Source organism: Columba livia, chromosome 16 (genome assembly GCF_036013475.1).
Source record: "Columba livia isolate bColLiv1 breed racing homer chromosome 16, bColLiv1.pat.W.v2, whole genome shotgun sequence".
NCBI lineage: Eukaryota > Metazoa > Chordata > Aves > Columbiformes > Columbidae > Columba > Columba livia.
In genome coordinates, this window is record NC_088617.1 from 14,953,005 (window position 1) to 14,968,479 (window position 15,475).

The window sequence follows — 15,475 nt, forward strand, 5'->3', positions numbered from 1 at the left end:
AGCTGTTTAGACCGTACCACAATCAGGCTTTAAGCCTTAGGCACCTCCACTTTGTCTATAGATCCAGCTCATTAAATACTAGCTACATTCAGGAGTACATTTACAGCATTTTTCTTTTCTCAAGCAAGCCTAACTGCTGCAGCAGTCCACGCATAAGCTTAGGGTACGCTTTTCAAGAAGGCGAGCTTGGAGGTGTACATACACCACAGCAGAAACTCCGGCTAGCTGGCGTGTGGAGCGCCGCACCCAGCACAGCAGCTCGAGCGCGGTTCCTGAGCGTGCCCACGACTGCCGGCCAGCGCCGCAGCGAGCAGACCTGTCCTGCGCCCCTCCGGCAACTCCACGGGCGGCACATCGCTCTGGGCAGGGGAGGCGCAGCACATGGGCCCCTAGCACGGGCTTGGGGAGGCTGGGCAGCAATCGGGTGTTTTGTGACTAAAACTCTAAGTGAGCCAGCTTAAAACTGATGCTGAAAAGCATCACACCATAAGAATTAGCATAAAATATATTTAACAGGTACCCTCAACAACTGCAACACAGTTCTCAGTCATAATCCAGCCAAGTGAGAGGCTTTGTGCACAACACTTTTACCAGCTCCTACCTCATTCTGGTAGAGTTATTTCACAGGACTCGAGTTAATGCCTTAACAGTGACCAGAGTTCCTGCTAGGATTCACTCATCCATTAAAAACAAGGCATCCTGTGGCACACTTCAGAGAGATGGGACAACGGGACTTCTTGAACCGTTGTCATCCATGAAGACAGTTGGTTTACACAGCAGATGCACACAAGACAGCACTGGATCTGCTCCAGTTCTCACAAGCCCTTCAAAAAGACTCTAGTTCATTCTTTAGTTCATTCCGGCCTCAGCATTCCTGGTATGTGAACTTGTTCACCTAGAACTGCAATCCCATCCACCTGCTGTCTGAACACACACCATCACCATCACCATAGCGCACTGGCTAACAGAGCGAGAGCCAGGAGAGAGCAGAAAGTGCGATAAAGTACAAACCAGGCCTTGCAGCACTGGAAAAACACACTAGCTACAGAAGGGAAAGAAACCTGAGAGATGCAGAAATTATGACTTTGGAAATAACCAGCCTCTAAAGTTATTTTTAGAGCTATTACCCCAGCACCCAACATATTCAGAGCCCTTGAAAGAAAATAATCAAAGGTACACACACAAGTAGCAGTGCCAGAAGAAAGCAGTCAGTGCTTCAAAGCCCAGTGCTGTCACAGCACCAGCAGCCTGAAAGGCTGGCCCAGTTCTGTCCTTCGATTTGAAGCAGCCTCATCAGTCTTTGCTCTGCTTCGCTCCAGCGCCGCGAGCTGGGAGCGGCGCCACACCAGCGTGGGGCACGGCCAGGCTGCTCGGGCAGGGCCGAGCACAGCGCTTTAGAGGGGAGCAGACACACAGGCACTTTCAGCCTTGCTTCTTAAACCCCGTGATTGCTCAACACCCAAGATGACAGGTTAGGAGGAGCTTCTCCACCGCCCCGCGGCCCAGGCACCTCCCAGCAGCCCGGGCGGCGGGGGAACTCACGGGCGCACCGGCAGGGCTGCGGTCCCGGGCGGGGGCTCCGGGCGCTGCCGCGGCCCCGCTCACACCGGCCCGGAGGGGCTGCGGGGCCGGCGCAAGCGCTCAGAGCTCGTCTCGCTAGCTCAAGAAACGGCGGAGGGCGGGCTGCCCGCGCTCAGCGCTGCCGGGGCAGGCGGCCCCGCACGGCCCGGCCGCTCACCCGCCCTACGGCTGCTGCGAAGAGCGGCGGCCGCAAAGCGCGGGCGGCGCGGGCCGGGGCCTCGGGGCCGCCATCCGCCGGGCTCCCCACCGCCCCGCGCTGCCCGGGCCAGGGCAGAACCGGCCGTGCTGGAGCCGCAGCACCGAGTCACCCCAAAGGCTTCCGCAGGCGCGGCACAGGCCGCCTCTGATTTACGCAGCCGTGAAAACCCGCTGTGAGGCGCTCCACAGGCTCCGGGCACCCCCGGGCCAGGGACGGCTCCTGTTCGCGGCCCCGCCGCTCGCACTCGAGAGGCGCCGCCTCCCTTCCCAGCTCCCAGCCTGCAGATTTCTTCAGTCCCGATGCCACATCGACATTGTCCCTGAAGCACCACAAAGACGCACTGAAGCATCACACAGCTGAACAGCCAGAAATCCGGGATACCTCCCAGCCCACGGCCACGCAGTGACCGGGGGTCACGGCACACACGCACATCACAAGCACGGCCGTGCGCACAGCTCGCACGCTGACAGAACAGCGTTGGTGTCAGCGGTTAACGAGCAAGACAACTGAAGACAGATACCCATACGAGCTTTTTGTTCCCCTGCCCCCACAGACCCGGCTTCCACCCATCAGCCTGAGTCAGTGTTCGATTCGAGCAAGAACGGCTCCTGAGAGAGCAGGGCTGCACCAGCCGGCTTGGGCAGCCTCTGCTTAGCAACCCAGAGCGTTTTGCAGCACTCATCTCCCGTAAGCACGTTAACAGAGCAGCGATAAAAGCTAATGTGCAGCATAATACCACTATTAGCAGCGGCAGCCTCCAGAATGCCCTAGAAGATTGCAGGGTGACAGTGAGATGCAGACACGCGAGTGCGGTGTGAAGAGCAAAGGCCAAGAGCAGCGGTGCCACGGCCAAGGCGACGCGCTGCTGGTGAGCACATCTCTGCTTCCCAGCACCCAGCATTTCCCTGCTCAAGGCACTGCTTGCGGCAGACTGCGAACTTGATGGTCGCTGAAACTCAATCCTTTCAAATCAAAGCAGCTATTTTGTCCAAGACCAGAGCTCAGGAGGTGCAAGCACTGTCCAACACCCTTTTATTTCCAAGGGAAGAGAATAAGCATCTGTTTGGGCACTGGGAAAAGTTATCCAGCTCTGTTCTACTAGCACCTATCACCCCAAATCCACCTTCCCTCCTGGAAAATCCCAGTCCACGCTATACAAGGCTGAGCATTACACTAGCTCCACAGTGCCAAGTATCTTGCTTTGCTCACAGTAGCAGCACTAAGCCAAAATTCCCAGCCCAGGACTGCTGCCGGAGTGGCAGGTCAGACAAGAAAGCCCTGGTAGCTGTTCAATAGAGCGCACCAAAACCTGGAAAAGTTCCTGGACAGAAATGTCATGACTCAGGACCCCATGTTTGGGCCAAGCTGAGCGACTGAGAAAAGCCCCAGGACTCAAACAAGGAAAAGACGACCTCCCAACAAAACAGTTACTCTAGTGGGCTTACAAGAGACAAGGGAGAGCAGCTCTGCAATAGCCTGCTGGCTCGCAAACTGCCTCAACACGCTGTTCTGCACAAGAGCAGCGCTGACCGCGCTGGCAGGGCTCCCAACAAGGGCCTTCGGAAGAGGGGCTGGGACCCTTGGGGACAACCCTACCGCAGCCTTTGGGACACCTTCTCTAGCTTCAGACACAGGCGTCTTATACCTACGGCCTACGAGGGGTGTAATATCCATGTTTTAACTTTCCCATTTTAACTTTCAATTTAATGCAGCTGTAGATACACCCACCTTGGGTAGGAAGTTTTGGGCTTGGAGATCCCTCTTGAACATAGCGAATGCCCTGCTGGCACTCTGGTCTGTTAGATCCTCAACCACCCCCAGAATAGAAACGAGACAATTTCTAGAAGCTTGAATACTTTTATGACAACAACTTGCAATAAAAATTCCTTTTTATCAACTCTTAAATAGCTTTTCAGCTTTCATCAAGTATCACCATGCACTATGACAGCGCATCAGTAGAAAGGCATACGAAACTCCTAATCTTCACTTTAATTCCAGCTCTGACAGACCTGCACCACAAGTGAGAATTTACCTTTGAAACGTTCACCACTCAAGTTTCTTTGCCAGATTCAAACTGGAGAGACAACACAGTTGTTTCAGCTTTGATCTCTTAGAACTGGGTTCAGAAGAAAAGATCATGACAGTGAAACCTGGGTGTCTTAATGCAGAGTCCCAAATAAGATACACAAAACTGACAGTCAACATGTCCTTGATGTAAGTACTAGCACTAATGTTTAAAATTAATGCATCCTTACACCGTCCCACTTCCGAGCGCTGCTGTCTGACGCAGCAAGCCACAGCCTGTCTCAGGCGGGTCCCTTTATAAAGAAACTGTTTTCATTTTCTTGGTGTTGCCAGAGGAGCTGACAAACAACCCCCAGAGACCCTGTACAGCAGCGAGAATAAATAACCACGCTCCTGCGTGTGCTGTCTGCTAAGGCAAAGCAGCAGTGGGCAGGCTGCAGTACTCATGGATCAGAGTACTCGGGTAAGTTTCTCGCACCCCGGTACGTGTGTGCGCCCCTCTGTGCCTTTACCGGCTGTTGTTCCTCTTGCCCACCGCTTCTCCAGGCGACAGAAGGCTTAGTGTACCCATCTGCACCACAACGCCAGCAATTCATTAATTTTGCAAGACAAATTGAAGTGGACAGAATTTCCACTCATCATTAACTAGCCCATCTGCAAATAGTTTAACTTCCCCTTGTTTAAAGGCAGCTTATGTCAAACACCCTGGTGTCATCCTGTCCCCCACTCCTCCCTCTCTCCAGGTGACAGGCTGGCTTAGACCGGGAGAGAAGGGGAGGATAAACCTATGCTTTTGTGAGCTGTTCCGGAGGGACGCGGATTCACTGCTCTCATCCCCAAGCCCGACTACATCCTTCACAGGACTGCAGCCAACAGCGTGAATTCTAATCGCCTTTCAAAGCGAACGGCAATCATACTTAGTATTGCTCCCCTCCCTTTAAGTCTGCTCTGATAGGAAACACACCGACTACTTTTCACTGCAGAAATTAAAGTGGATATTTCTTGAACAAAGCCACCCGCCTGTACAGCCTTAATCCTTCCAGCTCACATATGTTACTGTAACTTGCACTGCACTGAATCCAATTATGCATCCTCAATCCATTAAAAAATATTTGAGGCTGTTGCGCAGGTCGCACAGAGCAAAAGTATCAGCTGAGGAGACAAAAACAAGCCCTGCTGCAGCATGGCTTTGCAGCTTTACTTCCGCAGGCAGGCACGTAGCGTATTATTAGGAAAATTAAGTGTCACAGAGTGCCTTTTACAGGGTCTAGCAAATAGTTCACTCCAAACTACTTGAGTCTGGACTCAAACAACAGGAAAATCAATACAGGTGACAAGAACTGACATACAGTTATTTGTAAGCGTCTGGCAGTTATTAGTTATCCATTAAAAGCTTTTAAAATTATATTGCTCTGGCAGCACGCACAGCTAAGAATGAGCTCACGGAACAGCAGGTCTCCCATGCGTTACACATTAGGCTGGAGCAGCAGCTGAATAACCTTGAGCTAAGCAGTCAGAAGTGTCTACAAATCTAAACTGCATGCACAGATTAAGCAACCGAGTATCCAACTGACTCAGACACAGCTGCAAAGCGAAACACAAGCTCTCCCCACAGCTGACAATATTTGCCCTGTCAGCTACTGGGACACCAGCTACACCCGATCAAGTTCCAGAAAGGTACCTGTTGGCCTCGCAGTGCTCCCTGGTTTACCAAATCCCACCAGATTCTCAGTATTCTCCAAAGAGTCAATCCACATCACAGAAATCAAGTTCTTCCATCATCACCTTTGCTGACAAGGATCAGGCAGGGGCTGCACAGGGTCCTGCCCTTTCAAAACTGGCACACTGCATAATAGTTACACCCAAGAGCCAAGTTACAGATCCCGGGGCCCCCAGCTACACCAAAAACTCTTACACTGCCACTGCAGAAGAGGAATAGAAATAGCAAGATATAGACACAAAACCAAACATGAGCTTTCAGGTTTTCCATGACTGCAACACGTCAGATAAATTCTGCAGATAATCTTCTTCTGAATATCCGTGTATAACACTGCAGAGCACACACACTAAGTTATCTCAGAGACAAGCAGGCCAGGTTCCATCACTAGTTCGGTTTACTTTTCTCCACTCATTCAAGGATGTGTAAACTCCTGTTGGAAAAGCAGTTACCAGCTAAGTGATTTGGACCCTCTGGAGTGAAGTCTGCCAACTTACATGAGTTGGCAATCTGGCTTGTTATCATCCCACATGATCGGGGTTTATTTTAGGATCCAATGCCACATGCTGTGGGATTTTTTTTCTTCTTTCTCGCCCACCCCCCAGTAACAAGTCACAGCCCACGATTCAGAGATTGTAATTCCATTCCCGTCTCAAACACACATTTCCTGCACAACCTGGGGTCAAGGTCTGTACTTTTGCAGAATAAGTAATATTAGTCCTATCAACAGCATCCTAAAAATAAGCCTCTTTTTTGAGCCTCTTAAAGACCGGAAGGGAAATTGAGAACTACATTTACTTACTGCTCAAAACCAACTGTAACACCCCGCTGTCCAGCACACGGGCACCTGAGCTACACCTGCAGTCAAACGCAGAGCATTCAGCCTGGGCCCTCAGACAGGGCAGGGCGGCTCAACGCTGGGCTGCAACACCAGGCGGCTTCGGCCAGGACCTGTTCTCCCAGGCTAAAATAAAGAGGCTTTTCAAAGCCCGTGCTGGCCGGGAGGTGCCAGCTTGCTGCGCTGCTAGATGTCAGCCCTCCGCAGCAACGGGTGCTGGAGCTTCGTGCCTCACCCAGACAATACCCTTTTCTCCTCCAAGGGAAGAAGAATCCAAACACCACCTTCAAAGAAGAGTCAGTGTTTCCTGGGGGAGAACACGTTTAGTGCGGCACCAGCTCATTTGCTCCAGCACACAGGGACTCATTAAAGGCCTTAAGCACCGGCCTGGGCACCCAGCCTGACCCGCCACGACCCCGCTTCACTCCGGAGGGACGGGGCCAGCGGGGCCCAGCGCTGCCGGGCCCCCCCCCCCCCGCGGGCAGCCCCGGGGCGGCAGCAGGACCAGCAGCTCCGGGCACAGCTCCCTCCGCCCGCCCCAGCGCAGCGGCCGCGGAGCCCCACGCGGCGAAGGCGGCATGCGTGGCGGGATGGGGCAGCCCCCCAGCCCGGGACGAGCGCGGAGGCAGCAGGAGGCCGCCCCACGCAGCTCCCCCACGGAGGGTCAGACGCGCGTGGGAAGCGGAAGCGCCACCTGCGATCCCGGCGGGGCGGCGGGCCCGGCAAGCGGCGGCGGCAGCAGGCAGGGCGCGGCACCCCCGCCACGGAGCCATGCAGGGCCCGGCCCGGCCCCCCGCCCGCCCGCCGCGCCCCGGGCAGTCACTCACATTGCTTGAGGAGCTCCAGACACAAAGCCATGGGAGACACAAAGGAGGGGCGGAGGGGACCGGAGAGACAGAGGGGCGCGGGGCGGGGGCGCTCGGCCTGGGCCCCGCGGAGGGGAGGACGGGCCGTGCCCGGCAGGAGAAGGAGGAGGACGGGCCGCGGGCTGGGGCCGCGCCGGCTGCTCCTGCGGCCGCGAGGAGGGAGGAGACGCGCAGAGGCCGCCACCGCACTCACCGCGCCCGCCCGCCGCTCCGGCTGCGCGCTGCGGGCGGGGCCGCGCCTTAAACCCCCGCCCGCCCCGCGCGTCACCGCCCCGCCCCGCGCAGGCGCGGCCCCGCCCGCCCCGCCCGCAGCCCCGGTCGGTCGCCGGGAACAAGGCGGCCGGGGGCGTCCTGAGCGTTAGCCGTGACCCCGCGTCCCGCCCGCCGCAGACGCGAAGCGGGCACAGGAACGGGGACGGCCGCTGCTGTTCCCGCACGGGAACTGCTGCGGGGGCAGCCCCGTGCGTGGCGGCAGCGGGGGAGCCGCACGCTGCTGAACAAAGCGGGCGCCTCTCCCAGCCCCAGGCGGGAGCTTTGTCTCCTTGTCATGGCCGCGGGAGCCACAGTGACACTTTCTCCAGCACGGCCCCGCCTGGCGCCCACGCACCAAGTGGGTTTGGTTGAAAGAATTCCCGCCCCCCCCGCCGCAGCCGCCACTGCCCCGGCACCGTGCGCCGGTGGGACCCCAGGCTGGGCGGTGGGAGCGGGCGCTGCCGGGGATCGCTGCCGGGGATCGCTGCCGGATCACTCCGGCCAGAGCACGGTGCTAGCAGGGGAAATGGAAAAGAGGGGAAGTGGATGTTTCCCTGGGTGGGTGTTTCCTGCTTGTCACAGGTTTGCCAGCTGAGCTCCATCCTGATGGGCACAGGGAGATGGAACTAAGCCTCACTTCAGCGGGTGCTGCTGCTGTGCTTGGTGCCAGTGTCTTCTGCCTGAGCAGCATGAATGTGGGGAGGGGAGCAAGGCTGGTACAGCCTGCGGGCTGCAGGGAGAGCCTGCCTGGGCAGAGCCATGCCAGGTCTGGCAGCCCGGGCACAGATGTGCTGGAGCAGCATCTGGCTCCAGCCCTCTGAGCCTCCCTGAGACACCCGGAGCTGAACGTGACGATCACCCTGACTCTGTGAGGCCAGGGCCACGCTGTGCTGTTGTCTGATGTGAGACGAGCAGTGGGTGCCCGCAGACCCAGCGTGGTGCTGCCACTGCTACTGGTGCTGCCGGCAGAGTGCTTGGCCTGGGGCAGGGCTTGTGACTTTGCAGGTAGCGGTGTTGCCGTGTGGCTCCTGCCAGGAATACATGTGCCACCCCAACCACTTGTTGTTACCATCAGGCCTTGGATACTCTTATTTATTGTTGACTCACTGGGTTCACGGCATTCAGGAGAGAAGGGCTGGTCTCCAGCAAGGGGAGATCAAAGCGCCTTGGGGAGTCACTGCACTGAGCTCACACACTGCTGGTTCCGGCAGGCTGAGACACCATCACCCTTGGTGTTCAGCGATGGAATCGCTGTGGATTTACGGCTTCTGCTCTTGGAAACAGAGCAGGAAAGTGGGGCTGAAGAAGCATCTCAACAGAGTCACCCCTGAGACTTGGGACCTGCAGCTCAGGGCCCCTGCCCTCTGCTGCCTACCAACGAAAACAAGAAAATTGGTTTCAGTTTAACTGCTTCCAGGCTTGGGAGTGACGCACAGCTTCAGACCCCGAGACCCTCATCCACATGGGCTGTGAGTGGCTCTGCAAAGCTCTGAGCCGATCTCTTCCCGAACCCTCAGAAATACCCATGTCATGGCTCCACAGAAGGAAAAACTAATGGAAAAAACAGGAAGGAGAAGAAAAGCAACCCCAGAACAAGAGAAACACGCACAAAGAAATCCTCATTTGCCTGTGCTGTCTGAAAACCTGCGAATGCCCAGGCCTGGCTGCATGGGCTTTCTAAACCTCGTCCGGTCCTGCTATCCTGGGACACGTGTGTGTCTTAGCTAAGACTGTTGTTGGTCACTGCTGGGCTGCTCCAGTGACAGCACAAGCCCCGTGGCCACAGAGGGAGATGCAGAGAGGTGCTGAGCATCGCCAGCAGCAGGGACAACAGCAGGATCTGTGATTGCCTGGCACCAGGGCAGCTCTGTGCCCACCCAGTTCACATGGATGGCAGCAGGGCCAGCGTGCTGGGATGCTACCTCAGCCTAAGAGGAGATCCGAGGTGTCTGGTGTACCTGGCACGTTGCCCTCCAACAAACGCAGCCTCATGGTCAGAGCACTACACCGTGCATGGGCTCCCTGCTGCAGCTCTCACACAGGCTCTGAGCAAGCTAATGCACCCTTAGTGCTTCGGTCTCCTTCTCTCCCATTAAGACAGCTCTGCTGACTCCCTTTCCTGCCATCAAATCTGGTGAAAGCAAGGAAGAAGGAGTTGGCTTTCTGACCGTATTACCAAAGGAAAACGCTGGCAGCTGCCCTCTCTTGGGAGAAGGCAGGCTCGGCCAGGACCTCGGAGCCATACTCGCTTCCTAGTATTAGGCTGCTTTCACCTCCCCTGCTTGTGTCAGCACAGCATCACATGTGGGCTGCAGTTCCCCCCTTCCTGGGGTCTGCACAAGGATATTTCCACGCGACTCAAACCCCTTGCAGTTGTTCCTGCCTGCCAGACGAACACATGCACACAGCACACAGCAGACAGAGAGTTTGCTGTGCTGGATGCTGCCTGTAGCAGAGCTGAAACCTGGCAGCAAAGAGCATCAAGTGCAGCTTTGCTGAGGCAGAAGGACAGAGAGGTTTTGGGTTTGGCAGTGGAGCTGGAGAGCGGCACTGTACCCACAGCACTGGCTTCCTGGGGAAAAGGGAGTACTGTTCGGGCACAGGGCTTGGTAGTGGAGTTTCCATAATAACAAGGAAAAGATTAGAGGTGGAAAACGAACAGGTGAATGTGGAAAGCAACAGTTGTCATAAATTTCTTTCTGTCCTACAGTCATATGAATAGATCATGGAACATCTTTATCTGCCTTTTTTTCCCTTACAAACACTGATGGAGCATGCAACAGCAATCTTTCCCTGGCGCGCACACACACTCTCTCTCTCTAATCCCTTTCCTGCTGGTATGTCAGAGAAAGCTATTTCTGGAACATGAAATCTAGGTCAAAAGAAAGAGAAAATCTGAAGGGAATGATAACAGTCTCTCTCCTCAAAGGCTGCATGGGGTCAGCTCTGCCTGATATGATTAGCAAAGGGGCCGCAGTGGTGCTTTACTCCTGAGCTGTGGCCGCTCATGCACAGGCTGAACAATATGTCCTGGCCTGGTTTGGATTTTCCTTTCCCTTCACACCACTATGTTTTCCCCACAAAGAAGAGAAGGCCATGACAGCTGAGGGAGGAAAAGAGCAGAACTTGGCTTCCTACCCAGAGACTAGGTAGTCACTGTGCAGAGGAGGAGGAGGAGGAGGAAGGGTGGCTGTACTCATTCCTCACAAGTCAGAACTATGTGACTTTCTCAGAAGCTGTGAAAACTTGTCCCGCGTGAACCCGCCCTTGGGGATTTGGTCAGCACGACGCTGCTTTGTGCTGTGACACTGCATGGAGGTGTGCAGGCACTTTGTCTCCCCTCCGCTGAGCCCAACTACGGTCCCCCTGCAAAAGCATCAGTGTCAGGGGACCGGGCTGGGATCTGCCTTCTCCTGGGGCTGGACAGGGTTCCCAGCACAGCAATGGGCCTGAGAGCCGTCTCTCTAATTTAGTGATGAAAAGAAAAAAAAAAGACAATACAAAGGCAGAAAGCAGGTTGGAGGCAGAAGAGTGGCTGTACTGTCATGGTGTCGGGGAGTATCTCTCCCAGGTGCTCTTGTGCCCAGCCTGGGCTTGGCAGATCTCTGGTATATGGATGGGCATGAGGTATGTGCAGCCCTGGCAGTTGTTTATGGGAGGGCTGGTGGCACTCAAGGATAAGCCTTACGCTTGGCTCTGGTTGGGATCACGATTGGGCTGGCCTGAAGGGCTGGACTTTCTCAAGCTCCTTCTGCTCCAGGTGCTGTGGTTCCCATGCTGGGCCGGGCCGGGCCTGCAGCCAGAGCTGCCATCACAGGGGCAGCAGACGGGGAGAGATGGAGCGTCACTGCCCTCCGGAGCTCACCGTCCCAGGGACATCTTAACTGTTGGTAAGACAGGTCAACAGAGACAGCCCACTCCTGGAGGAGGAGGCAAAGCTGGGTTCCCTGGCCTCCCTGGAAGAGATTTGAGCACAGGATGAGCTGGGCATCTGTTTTTTTCTGGGAACAGGCTGCTGAATCCCAGGGCAGGATGCTTGAGCAAGGGTGATGTTGCCAGACGGTGCAGGGAGGACTGGGAAGAGCTTGAGTAGGACCTGGCTTGGTGTGAGCTTTCCCTGCTGTCACTGGTTGCTGGGCGGAGGCTGGGCTGGGGTTTTGCACTGGGGATTCTCACCTCCTTGTGCTGTGCTTTTCCCACCTCTGCTTTCCTGTTTCCCCTGGACATCAAATATTCAGCTCTGTATTTTAAGCAGCCTGTTAAGCAAGCAATTCCCAGTGCTGCCTCTAATAAGAAGGAGCTGAGGCTGGGGAGCCCTTTGTAATGCTCAGGAGCCGGCCTGGCTGTCGGCTAAATGCCTGGCAATTAGATGAATAGGTTTCACTGGGGCTTTTGAGTCTCCAGCTTCACAGGGCACAAAGCTTTGTTTAAGGCTGATCAAGGGCAGCTCATCATCTGTTTTGCTGGCTGTCAAATTGGAGCTAATTGCCTTGCAATGCGCGAGTGGCGCAGGGCTCGTCCGAGGTGTGACAGCTGTCAAGACCCTCCCACCGGGCCCTGCTCCTCACAGACCCGAGACTGGCAGTCCTGGTGAGACCGAGCTCACTGCAGCTCCTCATGCCGTCAGCTGGTGGCTGAACACCCTCGCTTTCGACTCCCCTGCTGTTCTCAAAGAACGGGAACCCCGTGTCAGCCACAGCATTGCTGCTGCTGGTGCCTCTTCAGGAGGTGTCCCTACAGACAATCCCTGTCTGAGGGACCCAGCATGTGATGGGGACAGTTCCTCTGGGCTGGTGCATGGAACCCTGCTGGTGCAGGGGCATGTTCATGGGAAGGGAGCAGGTGAGGGGTCTCAATTTCACCCCAGAGCCCTGTGTGGAGCAGAGGCCATGAGCGAGCATTAAGCCTGCAGACAATGGTGCAGCCACTTCTCTCTCTTGGTCCGGACTGATGCCGGGAAGCTGAGAGGTACCAATCTGCTACTCGGTAGGCCCCTCTCATACAACACCAACCAATTAAAGCCTCAGTGCTGCACATTCGCAGGTTGAACTGAGCTCAGGTGGCTGATTAAAGGTGTGACTGCCACCCAGATATGCCTCCTGCCTTCCCCATCGTGCACACACACAAACACAGATGCTCCTCTCTGCTCCCCACCCCCTCCATCAAAAAGGTTTCCCTCCCCAAGCCCCAGCAGCCAATGCAAAGGGCTGGAGAATGTTCTGGAAATCAGCAGGTCTCTGCTGGGTCATGTCAGAGAGAGGTGTCAACCAGTCATTTTGAAACCCTCTTCTGTGCTACGCCTGCTGTTGCTTCCCGGTGTCAGCCTGGATTTGCAGCAGCACTGAGCTCAGCATCGGCCATACTGCCACCAAGGAGCAGGATGGGCAGGTGGAGAATGGGGCAAGCTGTGGCGGGGAGAGCGTGGGACAGAAGCAGAGCAGGGAGGGTGGCAGGATGGGGCTCAGCGAGGAGCCTGTCCCTCCCAGTGAATCTCTTCCAGGCCCTGCCTCGTCCTGTGAATTTTGACTGTGATGGCCCTGGAGTGTAGACTGCTGCAGGGAGACACAAGGGCATGGGTGGGTGGGAAGGCCTGGAGCTGGCTGCGAAGGCTGCTGGTGTTCCCCTTCCTGCATCCCCCTCTGCCCTCTGCTGGGATGCAGCTCTGCCCTGACTCCCCCCAACAGCCCACTCCTGCATCCCGGCAGCTTCTCCCAGGGCACATACAGCGAGGCTGCTCTGAAACCCCCCAGAGCTCTGTGGTTCTGTGCTCATGCCCAGAGCAGCCTGCCCTGCTGGACCTGACCTTGGTGTCCCTGTGGGTGACAGGGCTTGCTGTCTGCCTCCACATGGCCGGCAGCACTGTACAACGCTGGTGAGATCCTCAGCTCCTCCTGTCCACTCTGGTGTCTGCCTGGCATGACGTCCAGGCACCGCCATGTCCAGGAGCACCAAGGCATCACCTTTTCTAACCAGGTCCCAAAACCATTCCGGGCTGGGACCCCTCAGTCCCTTCCACCCTGTGTCACAGCTGAGCCTCACCCAGAGCGCCAGGGCTATTGCGGAGCTGAGAGGGATACAGGCTGCCTTGAAGAAGATGATGCAAAAGTGATGCAGATCAAGTGACTTGAAGCATTATAGAAAGGTAACAGGTTTCTCTTCTGGCAAGAGCCTGCCAAATCTCCAGAGCCTGTTCTCACCCCCCAGCACCCTGGGTGGGCCTCGCACCAGCCGAAATGCTGCAGTGAGAGCAGAGCTGCTCCCCACACAGCTGAACCTGCTGGCTCTGCTCAGGCCTTCAGGATCCGTTTGCAGAAGCAGCACCTCCAGAGCAATGCTCCTCCCTGCCACCTGCAGCCCTCGCACGTGTTTTCCAGCACAGGTTCAGATCACTGGAGAGTGGAGCCCCTGCTGCAGATTGTGCTTCGGTAAAGGCAGCCACAGGTGGAGCCTGGCTGTACCAAACCTGTGCCCAGGCCCGGCGGTGCTATTCTCTCCAGCGTGGAGCCAGCACCGGCTCATTTTTGAATGAGACAGAAAACCAGCTCTCTTTCCTCCTGGGCTTTCCCAGCGCTGTGAGGTCTGGGCAGCCCTTGCTGTCCCCTGCTGTCTTGAGCCGGTGACCCCAGAATCCTGGTAAAACTACATCCTGGGGCATAGCAATCGCCTTCTTTGCCTCCCAGCCGGGTGCCGAATGCATGGGGCGTTCAGTGGAGCTTTCTCCGGCAGCGCTGCAGGTGGGCATGGTGGCCCTGCCGGGCAGCACGGGCAGCCCTGGCCCATCCCAGAGCTGCTGGGTGCTCCAGCTGCTGGGGAAGGGAGGGCTTGGCATGCAGGAGAGCCAGCTCTGGCCAGGCGTTTGGTAAAGAGACCGGCTCTGCCGCGATGCTGGGAGCTGCCTCCTGGGAGAGACGGCCTGGCTGGTGCGGAACACCAGCTGAACAGGGCTGCCCCACCCTACTCAGGGGAATGGCGCCAGTCCTGACTCACATCAGAGGGAGAGGCCAGGCTATTGTCCAGTACAGTAATTACTAATCAAAAGAGAAAGGCCTGAAATTAGTAATGCCTGCATCCAGCACCAGGCAGGGCATCAGGAGCTGCATATAATGCTGCTGATCACTCAGTGCCTCGAGGCGGCAGGGTGCTGGGCTCTGGGGCTTGGGAAGGCCCATTGGTGCCTTGAAACTTGGAGCAAGACCTGTTTTTACCCCACAGCAGGGATGTTGGGATCTCTAGTCTATGTACATCTGCTGGAGGGGGGCAAATAGAACTCGATGCATTAGATACCCATGCGGCTGCTGCAATTCTGCCTCTGGAAAGAAAGCAGTTGGAGCCAGGCCAGCCAAGGGATGAACTCCCATCATCTCACTGTCAGAAGGTTTTGAAAGATTTGTCTCTAAGCAGCAGCCCGAGGGCTGGGTGTGCCAGGGTGATGCTGTCCGCCTGTTACCTCTTCTGTCCTGTCTGCAGGAGAAGGGACTGGGATGCGAGTGCTGTGAGCCCAACACTTATCACCGCTCTGCCTTTGTGGGGAGCTGGGCTGTGGCCTGGATGGTGCAGAAGCTGCTGGTGAGCCCCGTGTTCGGCTCAGCGCTGCCTGGGCTGCTGCCCAGCTCCAGGCTGGCCAGGTCCTGCCCTCGCTGGCTGCTGCTCAGGGCCCTGGCTGGGCAGTGTCACACCTGCCTGTGACTGCTGGGCAAAGTCACAAACCCTGTGGATCTGGAGGGGGCAAATTCACATCATTCACCTTTTCTCCCAGATCCGATCTCCCAGACCTGTTTCCAGGAGTCCTGCCCTGTGCACAAACATGCAAAGAAGTCCATGGTGAACTCCAAAGCCTTGTCACGTCTCCATCACAGAGGGATGGAGGCAGATGCCTTTTGTCCTCCCCGCTCCTGTCAGCCCCTATTTCTGCCTCTGGCTGAAGGGGCTACAGAGATCAGAATATGCTCTGGAGAAACTGGTGCAAAGTCCCTGACAGACGTGTTCCTGAGAGAGGT

General features: G+C 56.4%; 1 protein-coding gene across 10 annotated transcripts in view; it reads right to left on the reverse strand.

Annotated features, from left to right (window-relative positions):
* The window catches only part of DLGAP4 (DLG associated protein 4), a 174,943-nt gene that overhangs the window by 36,690 nt on the left and 122,778 nt on the right, over positions 1-15,475 (reverse strand). For 2 of the 10 annotated variants that reach the window (XM_065032732.1, XM_065032729.1), the window contains exon 1: positions 7,188-7,401. The exons of 6 other annotated variants lie outside the window; for them this stretch is intronic. Coding sequence is in view for 1 of the 4 variants with exons in the window: in XM_065032728.1 (XP_064888800.1) it covers positions 7,188-7,218 (31 nt within the window). In the remaining 3 variants the exon portion in view is untranslated. 2 more of the 10 variants (XM_065032728.1, XM_065032731.1) reach the window with 2 other exon arrangements.